Here is a 23,612-nt window from a genome sequence, read left to right on the forward strand (position 1 = left end):
CGCCACCCGGCTGCATCTGCACCACTCCTGTGCAACCCTCCTCGTGCACACGCACTCCTGCACACCCCCCAGCACCCTCCCGCAAGCACACCTGACCCTGTGCACCCCTCTCGTGCACACGCACTCCTGCACACCCCCCAGCACCCTCCCCGCACGCACACCTGACCCTGTGCACCCCTCTTGTGCACACGCACTCCTGCACACCCCCAGCACCCTCCCCGCACGCACACCTGACCCTGTGCACCCCTCTTGTGCACACGCACTCCTGCACACCCCCAGCACCCTCCCCGCACGCACACCTGACCCTGTGCACCCCTCTCGTGCACACGCACTCCTGCACACCCCCCAGCACCCTCCCCGCACGCACACCCGACCCTGTGCACCCCTCTCGTGCACACGCACTCCTGCACACCCCCAGCACCCTCCCCGCACGCACACCCGACCCTGTGCACCCCTCTCGTGCACACACACTCCTGCACACCCCCCAGCACCCTCCCCGCACGCACACCTGACCCTGTGCACCCCTCTCGTGCACACGCACTCCTGCACATCCCCTCAGCACCCTCCCCGCACGCACACCCGACCCTGTGCACCCCTCTCGTGCACACACACTCCTGCACACCCCCCAGCACCCTCCCCGCACACACACCCTGACCCTGTGCACACCCCCCCGCGTGCTCCCCCATGCACACTCAGACCCCATGCACACGCACTCCTGCACACCCCCCAGCACCCTCCCTGCACGCACACCCGACCCTGTGCACCCCTCTCGTGCACACGCACTCCTGCACACCCCCCAGCACCCTCCCCGCACGCACACCTGACCCTGTGCACCCCTCTCGTGCACATGCACTCCTGCACACCCCCCAGCACCCTCCCCGCACGCACACCCGACCCTGTGCACCCCTCTCGTGCACACGCACTCCTGCACACCCCCCAGCACCCTCCCCGCACGCACACCTGACCCTGTGCACCCCTCTCGTGCACACGCACTCCTGCACACCCCCAGCACCCTCCCCGCACGCACACCCGACCCTGTGCACACCCCCCCGCGTGCTGCCCCATGCACGCACAGACCCCGTATACACGCACTCCTGCACACACACCGCAGGCATCCTCCCTGCATGCACCCCCGACCCTGTGCACCCCCCTCGTGCACACGCATTCCTGAACACCCCCCCAGGCACCCTCCCCGGACACCCCCCCCCGGTCCTGTGCACCTCTCTCGTGCACACGCATTCCTGAACACCCACCCAGGCACCTTCCCCGCACACTGACCCTGTGCACCCCGGGGCTGCACCTTCCTCCGTGCCCACAGCGTCAGCTCCCCTCCCCTCCACCTCCTCTGCCCCCCATGTCTCTGGCAGCTCCACCAGCCTGGCCAGAACCCGCCCGGCCTCCATTCCCAGGGGGTGGGTGAGCCTGCAGCCGGCCGTGTGTCCTGACAGTGCCCACAGCACGTGCCAGCCCCACACGCAGCACCTTGGGCTGGGCCCCCTTGGAGCTGCAGCTGGGCCCACAGCTCTGAGTGCCAGATGCACGGGCCAGCCTCCACTCCGCCGCAGGGCAGCCTGTTCCTACGCACGGCGGGGGCGCTGGCCACAGAGCAGCAGGACCCTCGCCCCTCAGCCCCAGTTCACACTCCCCTGGGCGGCCAGGCAGCTCCCGACTGGGGGCCCAGCGGCCAGGCTTAGGACGTGGGGGGGCTGCCCCCCCTCCGCAGCGCGGTGGCTGCTCCTGAAGTGCAGCAGGGGAGAGGGAGGGGGGCTGCCACTTTTGGCTCTCCCCTCTCCCCCCCGACTCCCTGCAACGCAGCAGGGCCCCCGTGGGCACAGGCAGCCCTCGGGAGCAGCAGGCTCTGACGGTGACTCTGACACCTGCTTTGGGCACGGGGACAGCCCTTGGCACTGCTGGAGGTTCCCGGCAGAGGGCACTGGCCTGGGGACAGTGGTGCCAGCTGCGCCCTGGCACTGCAGCCACCCAGCAGAGCGCCCCAGCAGCAGGGCCAGGGCAGAGCTGGCAAGGAGGCCCACGGGGTCCCCCTTGGCAGGGCAGAGCTGTGGAGGGCTGGCTGGGTCTCAGAGGGCAGCGCGCTGGCTCCCAGAGGTTACCCCAAGGGAAAGGACTGGGGCTGCCCTCTTCCTCCACGGGAAATCCCTGTGGGGTCCGCCCACGCCCGGGCACCTTGTCCCCTGGACTTTCGCCCGCTCCCCACGGTGCGCCACGCCAGTGGGGCCCCAGCCGGCCATGCAGTGGGGCAGGGTACCTGAAAGAAACCAGGTGGCATGGGTCCTCCTGGCATGCCGTCGTTCGGGGGCATGTTCCCCATCACGGGGCTGGGGGCCGCCGCGGCACTCTGCGGAGAAAGAGCAAAGGTCATCCTGAGGGGTCACATGCTGTCTAAGGCTAGGGAGGGGAGTTTGGGATGGTGGGAGTCAGCCCCCGCCCCCCACTCCTGCATCCCCCTGGGAACATGCTGTGCCCACACTGCCCGGCCCCCTCCCAGCGCAGGAAGGGGGGCAGCCCCCAGGTAGCTGCAGTGAGGGGTCAGAAGCCCTGGCAGGGAGAGGCCTCTCCAGGTGGGACAGCCTGTATTGAGTATTGGGGGGTCCTCCAATATCCCATGCATGCCCCTCCCTCAGCACCCTACACGTGCCCCCCACGCCCCATGGCGGTGCTGAGCCCCTCCCCCCTCTATGGCGCTGGTTCGGGCTGGTTCTCATAGGAGAGTGGTTGAATTTGGGGTTTGGGGGGAAGCCTCCTCACACATGCTCCCTCAGTTACCCCCTGGAGGCTGTGCTGCTGAACATGCCCTGCACCCCCCAGCCCCCCGCTGCCCACCCAGACCCCCACAGCTGGCTGGCCAGTGACAGAACACCTCCCTCAGGGCTGAGGTGGCAACCTGGCCTAGTAGGTATGGCCCAGTCCAGGGAGCCAGGACTCCTGGGTTCTATTCTTGCCGCTCAGCCTGGATAAGTCACTGCCCCTCTTGGTACCTCCTGTGAGCTCTGAGGTCGATGCCCACAGATGCTGCTGAGAGCCCTGTTCTCTGCCCTGGCTTGGGGCTCTCCGTGGGGAGCCTGAGGCGAATCTCAGCCCTGTGAGGGGTCCGTCCCTTACCCCAGAGGGGTTCTGCTCCAGGTGGGGAGGGAATTCACCCTGCTGGGGGCGAGGGGCTGTCAGGCCAGACAGGACGCAGATGTGCTTGGCAGTCAGTGGGGTGCCACGGGTCTGGCACCTCGGCGGGATAGCCTGTTTTGGAACAGCTGGGATGCCAACCAGGTAAATGAATGACCCAGCATGCCAGGGAAGGGCTGGGAGCTGTCAGAGTACGGGCTGGGCATGGGGGTGGCACAGAGCGCCAGGGTGGCCAGGACCCTGGAGCCAATGCCCCCCTTCTAGGGCACAGAAGCTCTTGGCACCTGGCAGTGCTGCCTGCCTTGGCCAAAGACGCTAACCCCTGAGGGATACAGCAGGTGCCCGCCTACTGAGGACAAGGGGGGACCTCGGCTTCCTTGGGGCGACAACACTCAGGCCAGGCCCCAGCAGCCCCACAAAGCAGGGAGGAGTTGGATGCTTGGCCTCAGCCCCTGCCCCCAGCAGCTCAGAGGCGGTGGGCCCTTGCTCCCCGGGCACTCTGCTGGGGTCTCAGCAGAGCTGCCAGTGCTGAGTCCCACTGGGAATGGAGGACTGGGAACGTGCCCCTGCCCATGGCCCAGCCAGCCCAGGAGCCTGCCCCACCCAGTCGAGGTGCCAGCCCCTCGGGAAACATCCCTCCCCCCAGCCCGCTGCCCCCGGGCACTGGGCGAGGTTCAGGGCTGCCACCAGCAAACTCAGTGAGGCTCAGCCCAGCGCCTGCTCGTTATCGTGCCTGCAGATTACCCCTCGGCTCCAGTCACCATGGTCCCCGTGCGCTAATTACAGCCCCTGCCCAAGGTCAGCTCCCCTTGACTGCCCTCATTATAGGTGGCACCAGGGGCACATCTGACAGTCAAGGCAGCTGGGGCCATGCTCATGCCAACGTGCAGCTAACTGGATGAAATTAACAGCACTAATTAGCGAGGCATCAGGACGGGGGAACGAACCATCCCTCGGGGATGTGCAGCGGGCTGGGTGGAGCCGGCCCAGGGGGTCCCCACCCAGCACAGACCAGAGCAGGGGGGATGTGCCCAGGCCTCAGCTCCCTGCCAATGCCCCTCAACCCCGACCTGCAGCTGCTCTGCTCTGCCAGCGCAGCTCACGCCCCAGCTGGAGGGCGGGTGCAACTCTCCATGACTGCCAGGGAGCTGGGGGGGGGGCTGTGGGAGCAGGTGGGGGGCTTCCTGCAGATCCCCCCACCTGCCCCCAGTATGCACCAGGAGTGGACGCCCTTAGGAGAGACAAAGGGAGCTCCAGACTAAGCATCCCCCTCCCAGGCCACAACTGGCCTGCAGCCTCCCTCGTCTGCAATGGGGCGGCGCAGTCCAAGGACACTATGGGGCCCAGCAGGTCGTGCCCTGCCAGAGCATGGCATGCTGGGACCCGCTGGCCAGGGCACAGCCACCGAGGAGCCACTGAGCGAGTGCCTGGCCCTGGGTTGGCGTCTCCTTGCCCCAAGAGCGTCCAGCCAGGACACATCTCAGTACGAGCGAGACGGAAATATATGGAGAATCCAGCCAGAGCACCCCACCCCCCAGTGCAGCCCCCTCGGCAGAGCCCCCACCCCAGCCTGGGGAGTCAGGGCCAGGCCACCCGTGGGGCAGGGCGCAGCAGGCTGGGCTGGGCTGTGGGGGCAGGCCCGCGTGGGTGTGCTGTGTGCAGGGGGGCACACCGGGCCCCACCGGCCACGTCCGTCTGAGGGGAGCTATTAAAGCGAAGGAATGCGCTGGCTTTCCGGCTCGGCCCCACGCTGCTCTGCCACAAATGGTTTCAATTTGAAAGGGAGGCGGCTGCTTTCTGCACCTCCATGGCCGTGCTGGGGAAGGGGCCTGCGAAGGGGCTGGGGGGTCCAGAGGCTCTGCTCCACGGGGCTGGCTGAGACACTGCCAAATCCAGGGCCCCGTGCAATCCCTCCCCCACCCCGCTGGTCCTGTCGTCTCCTTCTGCCCCCTGCGCTGGGACCACCCCCCTCCATCACCCCGGGGATTTTCCCTTCCGTAAGGCCCCCCTGCCACCGAGCCTACATCCAAACTCTTGCATGGACGGGGCCTGCCCAACTGGAGCGCTAGGAGTGTGCCCCCAGCTGGCCCTACCACAGCCTGGCAGACCTGGGCCCCCCTTCCCCTCCCTTTGCTCCTGGGGACACAGCCCAGGCGGGGCGGGATGGCGGAAAACAGGAGGGACGGGTCAGACGGCGTGGGGGACACCTGGGCACCGCGCACAGAGGCAGCGTCTCTGCCCACAGGGACGGTGGGAAGGAGCTGGGCAGCCTGACTCTCCTGCCTGGCACCTGGGGCCCAGCATCCCCCTGCACAGCAGGTGTGAACGTCCCGGAATCCCAACAGCAGCATCTGTGCCCGCTTGGCCCCGGGGCAGACGGCAACCGCGGTGCAGGGCAAGGCCAGGACCCCCGGGAACTGGTCCTCCGGACAGGACAGACAGACAGGCCAGCAGTGAGGGATGCACACAGGCTGCCCTGGTCTGGAACGAAGAGTGTCCAGCTGGGGTGAAAGGAGCCGGGGCTGGCCCAGTCGCGAGCGGGACGGGCATGCTCGTTACCAGCACCAGAAATAGCCAGGCCCCGGAGGCCAGATGCCCCGGCCCCTCCCAGGGCCCTGTGAGAGCCAGCCTAGCCATCCCCAGAGCACACCGACTGTCTCCCCTGCAGCCCCTGGCGTGTGACTCACCCAAGGCCAGGGTCCCTCCCCCACCTGGCAAGCCCTGGGGGAGGCTGCAGCCGTGGCTCAGGAGCCTCAGCCTCTGGCCCTCACCCTTGCATCAGGCCTGTTTCCCTCACTCCCGATCCATGTTCCGGGCACAGCTCAGAGCAGTGACCCCCTGCGGAGCACCCGGGGGTGGGTGCTGGTGCAGGTTGTTAGCACCCCCCTGTCTTGCTGCTGAATGTGGCAGGCCCCTGCGCCCCACATGCGTTACAACCCTCCACACCAGACCCATCACGTACTGGTTCGGGAATGACCAGCCCTGGAGACCTCCAGCTGGCGCCCCCAGTGGGGAATCTCAGCCACCTCCTGCCGCCCACTGAGCCGCTGCGGATAGAGGGCTGGGGACATCAAGGCCCACAGCCCAGCTGGGCTGCAGGGCTCAGCAAGAGACCAGACCAGCTGCATGGCAAGCCAAGGGTTAATACTAGGCCCCCCCCCCCCCCCCCGAACAATCAGGGGCCTCACCACCCTACAGGAAACATTTGGTTCTAACCTAGACCGGCTGGGGGTGGTGAGGGAGATTCAATGGGACACGAGGCCTTTCCCCTCTAGGGGTGCCAGCTCTAGGCCAGCCCCACGGCAGGGGACTGGCTGGCTCGGGGGGGTGGGGGGGCGGGGAATGGGGCCTCTCCCCTCTAGGCATTGCTGGTTTGGATCCAGAACGGATCAACAGCCCCCCAAACCCATTCCCTTCTGGATGTGGAGGGACTCACTGGAGCTAATATCCTCTGGTGCCTCGTGGTGGGGCCCTTCCAGACTAGGGGGTGGCTCCATGAGGACTTCATGCTGCTGCCCCTGGTACCCGCTACGGGGAAGACACATCTCCAGGGCTGTCCATGCCAGCCCAGGCCTCGCAGTGCCAGGCCACCCACCCGCCTGTGCCGGCAGCATTTACCGTGGGAAGCCCTTGCTGAGCGTATGGGGGGAGGGGGCCTGTTAGCTGCCCCCTTGCTCCCCCAGGCTGCCCCTTCCCGCTGGGCGCAGACAGTGATCTCCGCCCCGTGCCCACCAGCTGCTCGACAGACAGCGTCTCCGGCTCTTTCCACAGGCCCCACGTGCCAATGCCTGCCCAAGGGGCCAGACCCTCCGTGGCCAGCACGTTCAACCCTGGGTGCCCCAAAGGGACCCGCCCCGAGTGCTGTATACGGGACCAGGACACACCACCCCATGGAGCATGGGCCTCTCCTTGTTGGCCTGTGCCCCCATCCCCAAACCCCCAGGCTCCTGGCGTGCCCAGCCCGTGCCAGAACATGCTGGCCAGAGACATTGTGACATCACAGGCCGGCGTGACATCAGAAGGCCCCTCCCAGTGATGTCACAACAGCCCAGCCGGCGGACTCTGCCCAGCCTCCTAGAGCAGCCAGGTATTTTCACCCCTCTGCTCGTGGGCATCTCCCTGCCGTCCACAGCATCCTGTGCAGGGAGGCGCTCCGGGATCCGGGCTGGCTAGCGATGGGCGGCTCTGCGCGTGCACCCTCCAGCCCCTCGCACGGCGTGTGCTCTGCTAGCCCGCACGGCCGCCCCCACCTGACCGAGCCCAGTGACTCATTTACATGAAATATGACTAATCCCTTCCGTGACAGATGTCCCCAACTGAGCAAGCGGGCGCTGCACACAGCCAGGCTTGCCTGGAAACACTCCCTCCATCACGCTTAAATGGAGAGGCGACGCCGGCCACCCGCCTGGGCACAGCCCCACAGCTCAGCAGCCCTGGGGCTGGCCAGCTGCAGGCTCTGCAGAGCAGGGCTCCTGGCAGGGGAGGTGCAGGGAGGGGTGGGGTGGGGGCACTGTGCCCACGTGTTCCTCTCGGGCAGCCCCCTCCCCGCTGGGTCTACAGGGATCTGGGCTGCGCAGCGCCTCCCGGTGAGCGCTGGCATGGACGGCAGAGATAAGGAGGCCGTGTGGGCGGGTGGGTTTCTCACTCACTAATTCCCTGCCAAGCGACGACACGCGACACAGTCACAACTGGGGCAGGAACAGACTGACAGCTGCACCCCCCACGCAGAGCCAGCGCCCTCTCTGGCTGAACCCCCACCCGTGCCCCTGCTGTGTGTCATCACAGGGAGGGCGCAGGCCGGGGGGCAGAGAAGCACCAAGACTCAGGACAAACCAAACACAGGGTTTCACTTTCCATGCTGTTTGCAGTGGGGGAGGTGGAAGTGTCTGGGAGCCGCCATGATGCCCGGGTGGTGCCAGACGCTTTCTCGGATGTAGAGAGAGCCCCTCCTGGGGAGCTGGGCAGGATCCTCAGGGGGCTCCTGGGGCCCTTCGAGGGCCAAGCCCCCCATGGCTAGCCCACTCCTGTTGGCATGCAGTGATGTTGCTTGGGCCGGCCAGGCAGAGGGAGCGGAGAGGCAAGTGGACATATTGTGGGGCCACTTTGCTCCCAGTGACCGTGCTGAGCCAGCAGCTGCAGAAACGCCTCAGTGGCACTAAGGTGCAGTGCACGGGCAGCCCCCCCAGGAAGGCCACGCCAGCAAGGAGAGGGGGCACCAGGCTTCCTGGCAGCCCCTGGACTGTGGGGCCTGAGCAGAGGAACCCGGTCATGCCGCACCTCCCACCCCCAGGATTCAGCGCACTCTGCAACACAAGCTCCCCGCCACGCAGGAGGGAAATATCACCCCCCTGATGTGCATGGGGAAACTGAGGCACAGACTCACTCCCACTACACAGCGCTAGGGATGGAACCCAGGAGTCCTGACCTGTGATTCCCGGCACTCATTGCCAGACGGTTCAACATGCCCTCCCCACAGGGGGCCATGCTGCCTGAGGGCACTTGGCTCCCACCACCACCATCATCCCCTCCACTGGCTGGCTTGTCTGTGAACTGGCCCAAGGAGGCGAGTGCTGGGGCTTAGTGGAACCATGTGCAGCATCTGCTGCCAACCTGCAGCCTGGGGAGCTGAGGCCCCTTCCTTCCTGGTGCTCCAGCCCCAGAGCCGGGCCGCGTGGGACTCCCATCCAACCAGTCCCACCCATGCAGCTCCATGCCACCCGCTCCCACCAGATGCTTTGGGGCACGACAAGCTTCTAGGAGGAGGCAGCAGCCCCAGCAGGGGACAGGCCTTTCTGCCCGGAACAGGGCAGGGCCAGGGCTGCTGCACTGGACAGTGCTGCCTCCCTGAGTCAGCATCATGGGTTGTGCCCACCCTCTTCCCCGTGAAGTCACACAGGTCATAGGCAGCAGGAAGCCCGCTCCTGCCAGGCCCTGGGGCCCTGATGCCCTGTCCCCGTGGGTCAGGGGCTTGGCCCAGGCAGCCTCTCTGCTCCAGGGGGAGCGAGCGAGCGAGCGCTAGGGCCCTGCAGCAGACACAGTTATGGCCCCCTGCCTCATTTATCAGCAGCAGGATCAGAGCAGGCTGGGCCCAGCTGAACTCACTTTACAGCCATGCACAAATCATTTGCAAGACAATGGAGAGTCTGTGCAGGCAGCCAAAACCAACAGCGCCGGAGGCGAGGCAGCCGAGCGGCACCCCATGAAACCGGCCTCCCCAACGCCAGCCGCGCAAATCTCCCCCCCTCACATTCCACCCGCGCTCGTTAACCCCCTCGCCGCCTGGCCACCTGCACCCACCGCATGCAGCCCTTTGTCTGGGGCTCGCCACAGCCTGGCCCCGCTTTGCCCCAACAGGCCCCCACACTGCCACAGGGCTGGCTCCCGGCCCCTCCCAGACCGGCTCAGCGCTGCATGGTAAAAACCCCTTGACGTGCACCCCAATTCCAGGCCTCCCCAAGGACCCCCCATCACCAGCCAGCTGCCGTCTCCCCTCGGGGCTCCCCGCATCGCTGCAGCTGCTCTCCTCACCACAGCTCAGGGCACGCACACATGTGTTATGGCAGGGGTGCTGGTAAGCACAGGGCTGGCAGGGCCAGGGCACTGGGCTGGGCACTGGGCACCCCGGCACGGCAGGGCTGCTGGCAAACGTCTCCTTGAGAGCACTGGGGCAAACTCAAGAATCAAGAGAGCCCGCGCAAGGATCTCAAAGAGGGAGCTGGCACCCCTGACCCCAGCCTGGGCAGAGCTCTGGTGCCCTCAGGGACCATGCTGCTGCAGGCCAGGCCCAGAGCCCCAGCGGTGCCAGGGCAGTGCTGTCACAGGGAGGGGGGAGCTAGCCGTGGCCAGCAGAATGGCCAGGAGCGCTGCTGGAGCTGGGACTTGCTCCCAGCCGTGGTCTTGAGTCCGTCCTACAGACGGTACCAACTGGGACCCAGCCTTCCAATCCCACCAGCGTCCCACAGTCCGCCAACAGCCAGCTGCTGCCCGCAGCCCCCCCGAGAAGCCAACTCAGGCAGCAGGGTGAGGGGGGCCAGCTGGACAGACCCCAGCTGGCATCTGTCAGGGCCCAGGGTAGGCGGGACACAAGGGCGCACCGTGGGCAGCGGGGAAGCCCATGTGGGGGCAGGGGATGATGCCCATCAGGATGGTGAGGCCTGAGGACGCCTGGCGTCAGCACCGACAGGGCGGCCCAGAGAGGGTTAAAGCCGGAGGTGCCAGCGCAGGGGAGCAGCAGGCTCCCAGGAGATTCCTGGCCCTGGCCCATGGTTCCAAGGCAGGGCTGGGGCGCTCGGGGTAGGAACGAGGAAGGAGTTGGAGGGGCAGCGCGGGCTGCTTGGCAAGGCCCGGGGGGGGTGTCACACGGCAGGGCAAGAGCCCAGCGCCCCAACAGAGGAGGCACCCGAGGGAGCCTGGCACCACCGGTTGGAAGCCCCCTTGAGCCCCCTGAGCTGGCGCCAGGCCCCATGTGCCCCCTGGTCAGCACTGAAGAAGGGGATCAGGCCAGCTTCCCCCAATCTGAGCTCCTGGGGACGTCACCCAGCCCAGCTCCATGGGGCAGCTGGGTATGGGCTCTGAGGCCAATCCCGCACCAGCCGGCCGGATGCTGCCACAGAGGCAGTGATGAGAAAGGAGGGTGAGGGGCTGCCCGGGGCTGGGGGAGCGGGGCTGGGGACACCCCCAGAGCTGTCAATCACAGCCCCGCTCCAGGCCTGGAGATGCAAAGCAGGTGTTGCCATGGCAACAGGTTGGGGAGTCTCTGCATCAAGGTCACGAAAACCAGCGAGAGAAAACGAGAGGGGAGGGGGCGTGCGGGGGAGGGGAGGGGGCGTGCGGGGGAGAGGAAGGAGGGGTGCTGGGAGAGGCAAGAGAAGGGCAGGACGGGAGGCGGTGTGCGGGGGAGGGGACAGCATCCGTGGCAGCAGGGCACACAAAAGTTGTAGGGGGAGAAGCTGCCCGGTGCGGGGGCCCAGGGGTGCGAGCGATGGCAGCTGGGGGCTCCCAAAGACCCATCAAGCACCCGCCCCCTGCATCGGCTGTCCCAGCAACACCTCCTCCTGCCCTTACCCCCGCCCTGCCCCCAGCCTGCCCCCCAACCGGCTCTTTCACTTGTCCGCCCCAGCCCTGCACCGGTGCCAGGCTCCCTCACGGGATAGCCAGGGGCTGGGGGTACCACACTCAGGGCTGCTGGGCAGCACGCAGAGGGGCACGCAGGGTAGCAGGGCCCAGACCCCCAGGCCGTTCCCAGGAAGAGCTGTGGCTGGGGGGTACAGGAACAGGTTTGGTGCCCTGCACCAGCCCACTGCGACCAGCTGCGCCAGGAGGCTGCGGCGACAGGCACTACGGAGACACACAGGCATTAACCGAGAATAAAGGGGGGGGGGAAGGACTGCCTGAGCCTGCAGGCAGCCAGTGAGCTCCCCAGGGGGCCAGGATCCCCACACCCTCTGCCCTGCTCTGACACCACTTGCTGTGGCAGGGAGAGGGGCAGAGACTTGCTTTCTCCATCTCCCCCCGGGCAGAAGCACAAATACCTTACATAGCCACTGAGGCCTGTAACCCTGCACAGGAAGGGGGGGGCATTGCCACGTGGGGCGGGGGGACGGGACGTTTGTGTGTACACACATGTGCGTGTGTGCGTGCGCCCTTAGCATGAGAATCCTACCCCACCTCCCTGACAACCACCCCCTCCCTGGCACAGCATCACCCGCTAGTCACAGCACACAGCCCAGCAGTGGGCTCCTCTCTCTGCCAGCCGCCGTAGGGTTAACGGGGAGGGGAGCCCAGCGCTGCAGCTCGCAGGGAGGGGGGCCGGCAGGCACTGGGGGTGAGGTGCAAGGGCTGGGCCGGCCTGCTGTGGAGACGGGCCCTAGGGCCCCATCCAGATGTGCTCATTGGCTAGGAGGCTGCTCTAGCCAGGCGGCCCCTGCTGCCCCAGATGCTGCTTGGTGACAGATCATGCCCTCCTCTAACAGGATATCCTCCTGCCTTCCTGCCTGCAGCCCGGAGAACTAGAGGGGCACCAGCCCCTGGCATGGGCACCAGTCCCTGGTGCAGCCTCAGCACCCCACGAGCCCTGGCACCAGAACGATGCTCCTTCCCATGGGGTCACGCTGAGGCGACCGACCCCGGCCCTCGCTGCTAGCGCCTGCGGGCTCACCTGCAGGAAAGCGGCACATGGCCAGGGGGGTGCTTTGGTAATGGATCATGAAAGCAGAGGGGCCGGGAGGCATGAGCACGGGGCCCCCACCGTGCATGCAGGACCCCCATGTCCTCCCCAGGCTCCAGGGGACAGGCTGCCCGCACAGCTCTCTCCACTCCCGACCCTGCTGTGTCTGTCAGGGTCCTGGACTGCCCCTCGCTGGAGTAGCTCAGCCCCTGCCAATGTCCTGTGTCCTCACCCCCAGGGCACCGCCCCTCTGCCTCCACTGCCCAGCAGACCATGGCACACCGTCGGTGCCCCACTGGTGCCCGGCCAGCCAAGGTGGGGCAGCGGGGAGAGCGTGGCGAGCACTACGGGCAGTCGTCACGCAAACCGCGAATGCCAGTCCAGTGGGGAGGGGGGCAGATAACACAGCGCCTCCCCTCACTACCCCTCAGACCATCCTGCCCCGGCCAGGGCCCTGTCCCCACACCCACACTCAGCCACCCCACCCTCACTCTGCCCCCCACGGTCCAGACACTCTCAAGTCCAGCAGAGCGGCTGCTGCCCACTCCCCTGGGTGGGGCTGCCCGTCTTCACCCCAGCTGTCACAGGGCAGTTTCTCCGCGGTCTGCGCAGCACCAGCAGGGGGCAGCGCGACGCACAGAACAATCAGCCATGAGGGTTGGATGGGCAGCCCCAGGGTTTGGCTGGTGGCCAAGATGGTCCCCATGCCCCCCCAGCTCAGACAGCAGGGTGTTGCCCAGGGTGTGTGAGTCCTGCCCATGGTACGTGGGGTGCTGTCAGCGCACATCCCCTGTGGCACAACTCCAAATCTCGCCGGCAGGACTCAACTCTGCTCCTCCCAGCCCCAGGCCTGGGCGTCGAGGACCCCACCACGGCCAGCCCCAGGAGGGTCTTCCCCTCGCACTCCCAGGCAGGGCACCTCTGCCAAGGCTTGGTGGCAGCTTGGGAAGCAAGTTCTGGGGGCCCTGCTCCCCCAGCCCCACAAGTTGGGGGCTCTCAGCCTTGCTGCTCCAACACAGGACAGGCTAGAACCAGGACAGGGGCCAAGGGAGCCTGTCCAGAGTCAGACCTGGGTCCTGCAGCCAGGTGAGCTCAGCCGCTCTGCTGCTGGCCCGAGAGCCACCCCCATGATCCCTGGGGCCTCTCCTGGTGCCCACGTGGGTTCTGGTCGCTGTGGGCGGTCTAATGTCCGAATTGCTGGGCTCCACAGACCATCAATTCTCTCCGCTGCCTAAACACCGGCAGCCAAGGTGGGGAATGAGCCAGCCTTGCCACTTAGCCGGCAATCGATCAGGGGCCAGGCGCAGGGGGTGCAGCAGGTGAGCTGGGCTGGTGCCAGTCCCGACTCACCCTCGCACCGGGGCAGGGGGTTGGCACTGGGGCAGCCACCTGTGGGGCTGTGCCCTGACCCCCCATGGAGGCTCCCCTCTGCTGGGGCTCCCAGCCCCCCAGCGGCCTCCCCGCTCCCAAAGCCCTTTCGCTTTACATATGCAAGGCAGCGCTGCCATGGCAACGGGGCCTGCCCGTGCCGTCCGACCCGAGCGGCGTCGCTGCGCCAGATTCTCATTAACTCCAGCGTGGCAATCAGTTCTGCACCGAGCACACGGCCGGGCACCACAGAGCTGGCTCCCAGCCCACCCTGCTCCCCGGGGCTGGAGGGTGGGGGGAGAGAGCTCATTAACCCCACCAGCACATACCCCCGCTGCACCCTCGCCGGATAAAACGCCCAGCACTTGGCAGACCTGCAGCCAGAGGGGAAAGGCAGGGACCCCGGGGGGCTGAGCCTAGACACCGTCCTAGAGAGAGGGCAGCCTGGGAATGGCCAGAGAAAGACAGACAGAGCCAGCCCTGCCCAAGGCCACGCAGCGAGTCAGGGGCTGAGCTGAGAAGAGACCCCAGGAGGTCTGACTCCCCATCCCCGTCTGTAACCACTAGAACCTACTGCCGTGACCGGCTGCTGCGACAGCCTGGCTGCAGGGCACCAACTGCACGGCAGGCTGCTGCAGCCCCACGCAGCCCCCAGCGTCTAGGCCTGACCTTTCCCTCCCCTCGCCAGCTACTGACCGAGCCGTGTGGGCCATCCCGGGGAGGGGGACAGGGGGGTGGGAGAGCCAGGTGGAGGGAGGCATGGGAGATCCAGGGGGAGAGGGGGGCTGGGAGATCTGGGGGAGGAGTGGGGGCTGGGAGATCCAGGAGGAGGGGGGGCGTGGGGGTGGGAGAGCTGGGGGAGGGGGGCGTGGGCAGGCTCTGCCCAGAAGAAGGTTTCTCTGGAGCCTGCCCGTGTCTTCCCAGAGCTGGTTAACTGCGGGACCGGCAGCCAGGCTGGGGCACTCCAGGGGCACGTGTTGGGCAGAACAGCACAGCCCCCAATCCCTCTGGGACAACGTTCCCGGGAAGCCAGGCAGAGCCAGCCTCCTCCGGCTCCGGGTAGTGCCCAGTCCAGGGGGCTTGGAGCATGGAGGCAGCCCCTCCCCCAGGCGAGGGGGACCTGGGGGTGTCCTGTTGCTGGTGGGGGACATGGGCTCCAAGAGCTGTCACTCTGGCAAGTTGCTGCATGGCTGCCAGGACCCCCGTAGGGCCCGGGGGGTGGGGGGCTGGCACGGACAATGGGACCAGCCCAGCCCGGCTCCCGCCTCCACGTGGAGGAGACAAAGGGGCCAGTGCTGAGGGGGCAGAGCCAGGAGGGGGAGCAGCAGCACTGGGGGAGGGGGGGGGGAAATGTGTGTGTGGGGGGGGGGGACGACGACCAGCATTTTCTAGCCAACCTAGATTGGGAGGAGGAAGCGGGGGATGGGACGGAGGGAGCCTGCATCCCCTCCCTCTGCAGTTTGCTCAGGCAGGGTGGGAGGTAGGAGGCCCCTTGGTTCAGTCAGCCTCTAACTGGAGCCCATCTCCCCCCCCACCCCCCTGCGTAGGTTGGTTAGAAAAGGCGGATTCCCCCAACACACACGCACCCCCCCATGATGCTGAGCACAGGGCTGGGATCACACTGGCCTCCCCAGGGGTCGCCTTCCAATAGCCACCACTCAGGACTTTACCCAAAGGAGGCTGGGGGGGCCGGTGCCACCCTGGGGCTGCGAGAGGGGCAGAGCCCAATAGCACCCGCAGCCGGGGTCAAAGCGTTCCCGGGCTGCCAGACCACTCCATGGCACCAGAGGCCCTGAGTAAAGCCAGTCCCTGCAGCAGGATCCAGTGCAGGGCCTGAGCTGGCAAACCCCACAGCTGCCCCCACACCAGCGCCCTTTGCCCGGAGCTGGCCTATGGCAGACCCCGGCCCTGAGGCAGCACCATGGAGCTGGGATGGCTCCCGCCCCAGAGGGCATGGGGCCGCGGCCTGGAGGGCATGTGCCCACAGTGCTGGGGCTGCATGGCACAGGGATTATGTACAGGGCAATTAGTGTCCTTCCCATCAGCCTGACTGCAGCATCAGTAAATAGACCCGAGTAATTAAAGAGCCAGCAAAACAAACAGATGGCTCCGTGCCGGAGGGCAGCTAGGAGGGGGGCACGATGCTGGAGCACTGGGGGGGGAGAGGGGCACTGCACAGAGGGCTGGGCCAGGAGGGAGCACCATGCTGGGGACAGAGCTGGGAAGGGGAGGACCATGCCAGGGAGGAGGTGAAGGCGTGGCATCGCCCTAAGGGGGCCATGCCAGGAGCACTGTGCCATGCCAAGCCCCCTGGGGTTATCTCCACCAGTAGTCTCTCTGCCCTCCATCCAGCCGCAGCACCACCCTCCTCCCCACCTAGCCTCAGCCACCAGGCTCCCAGCATGGGGGCCCGGGGGTACCATGGGCATGTTCCACCCCTGCCCATTCCAGCACCACAGCTCCCTGCTGCAGCCCGGGGCTGGACTCACAGCCAGTCAGAGCCCCCCAGCACCAGCACCCCACAGCCCCTGCCCACCTCACCAGCTGGCTCCCTGGTGCCCCACACAGTCCAGTTCCTCAGTGCCGGGGCAGAGCTTCCCTCCCACTCTGCATAGTGGGTGTCCCTTGCAGGGCCACTGCTGTCTTGCTGGGCCCGTAGCCCTGGGCAATGCAGGGCCAGGAGCCCCACCCTGCCCTGGGCAGCCCATCCAGTGTAGAGCGTGAGCTGTCCCGTCCCACCAGGCCCCTGCCCTGCCAGAGGGGCCGCCCGGCCTGCACGTGGCCAAGGCGCAGCGTGGCACACGGATTTGCCAACTCCACCAGCCACCAGGCAGTTCAGTGCTTGGCAGCAGAGCAGCAGTCCCAGCGCCAGGACAAACAGCCAGGGCCTGCTCCACACTAGTCAAACACAGGCAGCCAGGGGCAGCCGTGCTGTTGACTCTGTGGCCACTGATTAACTCCCCAGGAGCCCCATGCAGATAAGAGCCCGAGCTGCTGCAGAGCCCTGACCCCCGGCCCCCAGCGCTGCCTGAGCACCAGGGGGCAGGGGAACAGCCAGGCTCTGCTGTGACTCCTAGGGGCAGGTGGCAGCATCTGGGCGATGGGAACTGGGTCCCTGCAGGGCTGGCAAGGGAGGGGAGGGGAAGCCAGGGTGGTCTCTGGCTGGTGGGATGGCGCCTGTCCTGGGCCCGGCCTTGGAGCAGGGCCTTTCTCTGTGGTTGCCCGACACCTGGGGTGTTCCAGGGCTTGGAAGGAGGGGGTGCATAGAGCAGCCTCCAGCCTGTCCAGCTGTGTGCAGGGAAGGGGGCCGCAGAGGCTAACCTGTTCCCACTCTAGCCCTAAGCCTGGCAGGGTGCCCCAGAGCCAGGTGCAGCTGAGAAGCGACAACACGTTTGCTGGCCCCTGGCTCCTGCTGCCGGGGCTAATTCTCTCCAGATGTCCGAGCCGCTTAGCCCCCCCACAGCCAAGCCAAGCAAGCCCAGTGCTCCATTTCCCCAGGCAAGCTCCAAAGACATCCAGCGCCCCACTGCCAGGGGTGTCTGCCTGAGGCCCCCGAGCACACCCCAGACCTGCCCCACATCTGCCCCCCCCCCCCAACACACACACACACGCCCCACAGCCAGGCTGGGCCACAGGGCAATCTGACTGGCTGCCCCACTGCAGCTCACCCTGCCAAGCTGGGTGGGCATCTAATGGGGGGGGGGGCGCTACCCTCTGGGTCAGATCCCTGCGCAGTGTCAGGGAGTGGCGCCGGAGGCACAATGGGGCCCAAAGCTGAGGCCCTGCCCCCCCCCCGCCCCCGTGCTCATTAGAGGCAGCAGAGCACTTCTGCATGCATGGGGCACCGGGAGGTCTGTGGAACTGACCCCTCCCCATCAAGGTGGCAGAGGAAGGTGAAGAAGGGGCCAAGGCAGTCCCAGTTCTCTGGGAGAGGAGAGAAGAGAAGGCTCCGACATCTCCCCTGCCCTAGCACTGCCCCCCAGCACGCAGCCACCCCCCAGCACTGCTCTAGGGAGCAGGGTCAGCACTCGTGGGGAGATCACCCCCACGCTCACCAGCCCAGCAATTTCCACACAGGTCTGCCATCCATGCCCTGCCCAGGCCCGGCCTTGCTTAACACCAGAGGACCCACACCCAGCCCAGGAGCCCGGTTTGCAACCCTCCTGGTTACAAATTAAACCTTGAAAATGTGATTTAAGTGAACCCTGAAGACTTGGCTGGCAGAGCAGGGGGCATCGGGGAGTAACCAGGGGCCTGGGATCATGACGGGGCACATGCACATGGCTCTGTCTGTCACGGTGGGTGTGCGCACATGTGTGAGGTGTGTATCTGCGTGACTGTGTGTGGTGTGTGTGTGTGATTGTGTGTTCACAGGGGCTGTGTGCACACGCAAGGCCCATGCACGGCTACGCCTCTGTGCATGCTCATGTGTATGGGGTGCGTCTCTCTCTCTGGGAGCACGACGTGCATGTGTGAGCACGACGTGCCAGGCCCAGCCCTGGAAATTTCTGGGGGCAGCAGCACCTGTGGCTGGGGGCAGACGGCAGACACCCTGTGGGGCTGCAGGACTGTGATGGGAGGGAGCGGCTGGGAATGAGCCACTGCCCTTTTAAGCACACCCCCCCACCCCCCCCACGGCTGAGGGCTGGCGCGCCCCACGCTCTCCGGAGCGTGCTGGCGGATTCCCACGGGGCCCGGCCCGGCGCTCTGCTCCCCTCCCAGAAAGTTATTCATGTGCACAGAGCGCCAGCAGGAGCCGCGCCGCTCCCTGCAGCACGGGCCTGAAATATTAATGCCCCGCACGCTGCAGCCTGCCAGCCAAGGGCAGCCGGGCCGAGAGCGCGGCCAGCGCCGTGAACCTCGGCCGCCCCACGCAGGCCCTGTGGCGCTAGAGGGGCGCTGCCATCTGCTCTCTCTGCACAGCCCGAGGCAGCAGGCGTGGGCTCAGCCAGGCACCCCACCGCTGGCGCTGACGCTTCTGCACAAAGAGGAGGGTAGCAGGGAGGCCCTGGACCACCCCCCACGGCCTCGGACTGGTTAGGAAGGGGCTTGGCTGGGGGGCTGCTCACAGGCTCCAGGCCCAGCCGAAGGGAGACCCTCACCGTGCCCCTGGGCAACCCAGCTACTCACAAAGCCCCTCAGCCAGCCCAAAGGGGAGACCACCAGCTCCCCCCGTCACTCTGCCCCCAGTCTTTCCCAGCCTGGTCTCTGCCTCCTGCCCCCAGCCAGCCAGGGCCCTGCCAGCACCCGGTGATCAGGAACGAAGGGCACTGCTCTGGCCTCCTGCGCTGCTGCCAGCCAGGCACCAAGCGCCATGCATGGGGCCTGCGTTACTGCAGGCTGAGAACAGGACCGGGGCACCAGCACAGCGTGGGGTGGGGATGGGGGCAGGGAGCCCCGGCTGGGATAGCCAGGGGCTCCAGGTCAGGACAGAGAAACACCAGCAGGGCTGCAGGGCAGCACAGATGGGATAGCAGGGGGCTGCGGGTCGGGGTTGAGGGGTAGCGTCCAGGCTGTGTGCGTGGAGGGGCACTGGATCATGCACAGACCCACAAGCTGCTGCCGGGTGCAGTGCTGCCAAGCAAACTCACCCCCTTTCCAGCGTTTCACCCTGCAAACACCCACAGAGATTGGCAGGAGCCCCCCTGGCTGGCCCCATGTAGCCCCCTCCTCCTCCCTTCAGGGTCTGCACCTAAACACACCCAGCTGTGCCCCCTGCTCCCTGTTACTGACACCTCACGGGCTCTGGGCTGCAGCTGGTAACGGGCGGCCTGGCCTGGCTCCAGATGCACCAGGCTCCCCCTCCCTGGTGTAACCAGAGCTGCCTGGAGGGGAGCAGAAGCCCGTCAGCGTGCTGGGTCCTAGCGAACCTCAATTCCCTGCTCCTCACCCCAGGACGGTGGTGAGCTGGGAGTGGGGTGCAGCCCCTCCCTGCCACGACTTCCCACAGGGTGTGTGTCCCAGGCTTAGTGCAGGGGGCAAGGAGCCAGGAACCCTGGGTCCCATCCAGTCCTGACATCAACTCCCTCTGGCCAACATGGCCCAGCGCCCAAATCCTAGCTAAGAGCTGGGGCTGGAGTGGGAGGTGGGGAATGGGAGATGGGACCCTTCCCTTCCAGGGGGCACCGGCTTGTGGTCACTGGGTCCAATCTCACCCCACCCTTCAGTGACAGAACTGTCACCAGCTGAAGAACAGTCAATGGCTTGTGTGACATGAGTTTGCAGGTTCTCAGTTGGGTCCCTGATGGATGGGTGCCCATGCCATGCAGCTGCCCTCACAGCTGGCTCCCTGGGGGTCGGCCCTGCAGTGGGGAGAAGGGCCTGGTCTGGCCATGTAGCTGGCAGCCCCTCCAGCAGAGGGAGGCGGGCTGAGAAGTGAGCCTCCCGCAACAGCCTGTTAACATCTCTCACCCGGGCATGGGGTCAAATCACTGCCCCTGTCCTGCACCAGAGCTGGCTGCAGCACACGGGGGCTGGTGCCAGGAAAGAGGCTCCAGCCCTTGCTGTGCAGAAGTTGTCACACACACACACAAGCCACCAGCGCAGTCAAAACACATGAGCCACCTGTCCAAACGTTCCCATCACACGCCCTGTCTCCGCAGCTGGCAAAGCGGGTATTTAGCACGGAGACAATACAGCTGAAAACACAAACTGAATGACAGGAGAAAGGAAACTGTCGGCACAAAGATGCAGCGTCGTTAACAGCAAACCTGTCCCAGTGCCTGCATCATGGCTGCTCCCCCCTTTCCAGCTCCACGCCCAGCTCCTGCAGACAACTCGCTGCTTAGATCCAGAGCAAGCACTTCATGCCCTCCAGTTATGTCAGGAGCACCGGGCATGGGGAAGCGGGTACCCTGGGGGCTCCCCACCCCAGGCTGCTCCTGCAGATGCCCAGAGATGGGCAGCGCAGAGCCCTGCCAGTTAGACCAGATCAGTGCAGTGGGCTGGGTGCTTGCAGGAAGTTCCTACCCTCGGGGCTGCTACTCTCCAGCCCAGGATGCTTGCCCGAGGGCACCCTCGCTCTCCTCCTGCCCACAAGAGGTGCCCCTCACACACTCCAGATCTTAGCCTTGACCTCCTGTCATGGAGTCCAGTGCGTCCCACCGCTACCACCAGTTGTCACGGAGTCCCCAGGCGATGCTCTGGAGCTGCTCCCCATGAAGCCAGGCAGGACTCTGGGGAAGTCTCCTCTCTGGGAGCAGCCTGTCTGCAGGACACACAGCTCACCCGGCTCCACCTTCCTGGGTCTGACCTCGGAGCATTCAGCCTCCTCTGCCCCTCCGTGCGCTTCCCACAGCGAGTCCGCTCAGGCGGAGTCCTGGGGAAGCCAGAGGGTCCTGCCCCCCAACTCCGCAGTCAGACGGGACTCTCAGCCAGCCAGTGAAACAGAAGTTTATTAGACCATGTTCCTGTCATCTAACACAAAGCTTGTAGGTGCAGAGAACAGGACCCCTCAGCTGGGTCCATTTTGGGGGCAGTGAGCCAGACAACCACGTCTGCACTTCACTCCATGTCCCCAGCCAGCCCTAAACTGAAACTGCCTCCAGCCCCTCCTCCTCTGGGCTTTCCCCTTTCCCGGGCCAGGATGGCACCCGATTCCTTTGTTCTCCAACCCTTTAGCTCTCACCTTGCAGGGGGGAAGGGCCCAGGCCATCAGTTGCCAGGAAACAGGGTGTCAGCCATTCTCTGTGTCCAGACCCCTGCACACACCTGCCCTCTAGGGCTCTGCAGTGATCATACACCCTTACCCCACCACCTAGATACTTAAGAACTGCCTAGGGGAAACTGAGGCACCCCCACACTATTCAGAGGAAATGTTAAGAACAGTCCCGCTTCGTCACATCTCTGCCTCGGCACCTCCCAGCCAGTGGGTGCTGAATCACCTACACCCTGCTGCGCCTGGATGACCGGGGGAGTGTGCAAAGAGAGCACGCATGCCTGCCATTTGTGGGAGGGACCTGGGCAGTGGGTCACGGCAGCTCACACCCTGTGTGGAGATGGTGCCTGCCCTGGCCCGGGGTCTAGGATCACCCACAGGGGGTCAGAGATCACAGTGGGTGTGTGAGGAACTACCCAGCAGGGTGCCATGGTGACCTTGGCAGAGCCACCGCTGCATGACACCTAGGCACCCCCACCCCACCAGGTCACAGTCCTCCCCCTGGTCTCAGACTGGGAATAAGGGGTGGATCTGAGGGTAATTAACAACTGGAACAAATTTCCCCAAGGCCTGGGGAGGAGTCTCCATCCCTGGGCTGTTTCCCTGACAACTCCGCTCTAGGAATGGTGGGGGCAGGTCTCTGCCCGTGTTACGCAGGGGGTCAGACTAGATGGTCACAATGGGCCTCCTGGCCCGAAAATACAGGGTCCAACTCCTCCCCCTTCTCAAACAGGAGTGGTCACCCCGAGAGTGGCTGCCCTGGGGGCCTGTCCCCGCCACCCATTTCCTAGCACCCCTTGGCCTCTGAGGAGCTTTCCTGGATAAACCCAGACGTTCCCAGTCTGCAGCCCAATGCTCAGCGCCTTGCTCCAGAGCCCTGCCAGGAGACGCAGGAAGTGCCAGGCGGGACCTTGCCCGGGCCCCACACAGCTTCCAGCCGGGGTCAGGGCAGAGAACACGAGGCCCGGAGCTAAGGGCTCAGCAACGACACCTAGCCCCGAGTGTGGCCGGGAAAGGAGGAGGCTCCTCACAAGCACCCACCCAGCCAGCAGACACGGCCGTGCTAGGGCACACAGCCCCCCCAGACTTCAGCAAGCCCCCCCTCCCCACTACAGCCACTACCACCAACCCTGACCCTGTCACAGCACACTGCCCCCGCCCGCTACAGCCGGCGCCACCACCCCGACCCTGTCACAGCACACTGCTGGCCCCCCCCAGGCTACAGCCACACACACCCCGACCCTGTCACAGCATACCACCCCCGCCTGCTACAGCCGGCGCCACCACCCCGACCCTGTCACAGCACACCGCCCCCCCCCCCCAAGCTACAGCCGGTGCCACCACCCCCGACCCTGTCACAGCACACTGCCCCCCCTCCCCAGCTACAGCCGCCACCACCACCCCTGACCCTGTCACAGCATGCTGCCCTCCCCCCCCCCCCCCCCCCGGCTACAGCCACACACACCCTGACCCTGTCACAGCATACCACCCCCGCCTGCTACAGCCGGCGCCACCACCCCGACCCTGTCACAGCACACTGCTGGCCCCCCCCCAGGCTACAGCCGGTGCCACCACCCCCGACCCTGTCACAGCACACTGCCCCCCCTCCCCAGCTACAGCCGCCACCACCACCCCTGACCCTGTCGCCCCCCCCCCCCTCCCCGGCTACAGCCACAGACCCCGACCCTGTCACAGCACACTGCCCCCCGGCTACAGCCGCCACCACCACCCCCGACCCTGTCGGCCCCCCCCCCCGGCTACAGCCACAGACCCCGACCCTGTCACAGCACACTGCCCCCCGGCTACAGCCGCCAACACCACCCCTGACCCTGTCACAGCACACTGCCGGCTCCCCCCCCGGCTACAGCCACAGACCCCGACCCTGTCACAGCACACCACCCCCCAGCTACAGCCGCCACCACCACCCCCGACCCTGTCACAGCACACCGCCCCCCCCATTACAGCCGCCACCACCGCCCCGACCCTGTCACAGCACACCGCCCCCCCCATTACAGCCGCCACCACCGCCCCGACCCTGTCACAGCACACTGTCCCCCCAGGCTTCAGCAACGCCCCCCCCCAGGCTACAGCCACCCCCCCCCCAGGCTACACGACACCCCCCAGCACAGGGGAGTAACAGCAGCAGCAGCCCCACAACTCCTCTGGCACAGCTGGGTCCCCTGGGGCTACTCAGCACAGGCTGCCCCCCCCCAGCCCAGCCAAGAGCACGGTGGGGCTGGCCTGCCCCAAGCCCTCCGCGCTGGAGCTCCAGCACAGCCCTGG

At 66.3% G+C, this 23,612-nt stretch overlaps 1 protein-coding gene across 1 annotated transcript in view; it reads right to left on the minus strand.

Annotated features, from left to right (window-relative positions):
• SSBP4 (single stranded DNA binding protein 4) overlaps positions 1-23,612 on the minus strand; it is a 50,864-nt gene that overhangs the window by 10,095 nt on the left and 17,157 nt on the right. The window contains exon 5 of the mRNA XM_037885841.2: positions 2,267-2,356. Coding sequence (XP_037741769.1) covers positions 2,267-2,356 — 90 coding nt within the window. The remainder of the gene's footprint in view (positions 1-2,266; positions 2,357-23,612) is intronic.

The sequence above is a fragment of the Chelonia mydas genome, chromosome 25 (assembly GCF_015237465.2).
Source record: "Chelonia mydas isolate rCheMyd1 chromosome 25, rCheMyd1.pri.v2, whole genome shotgun sequence".
NCBI lineage: Eukaryota > Metazoa > Chordata > Testudines > Cheloniidae > Chelonia > Chelonia mydas.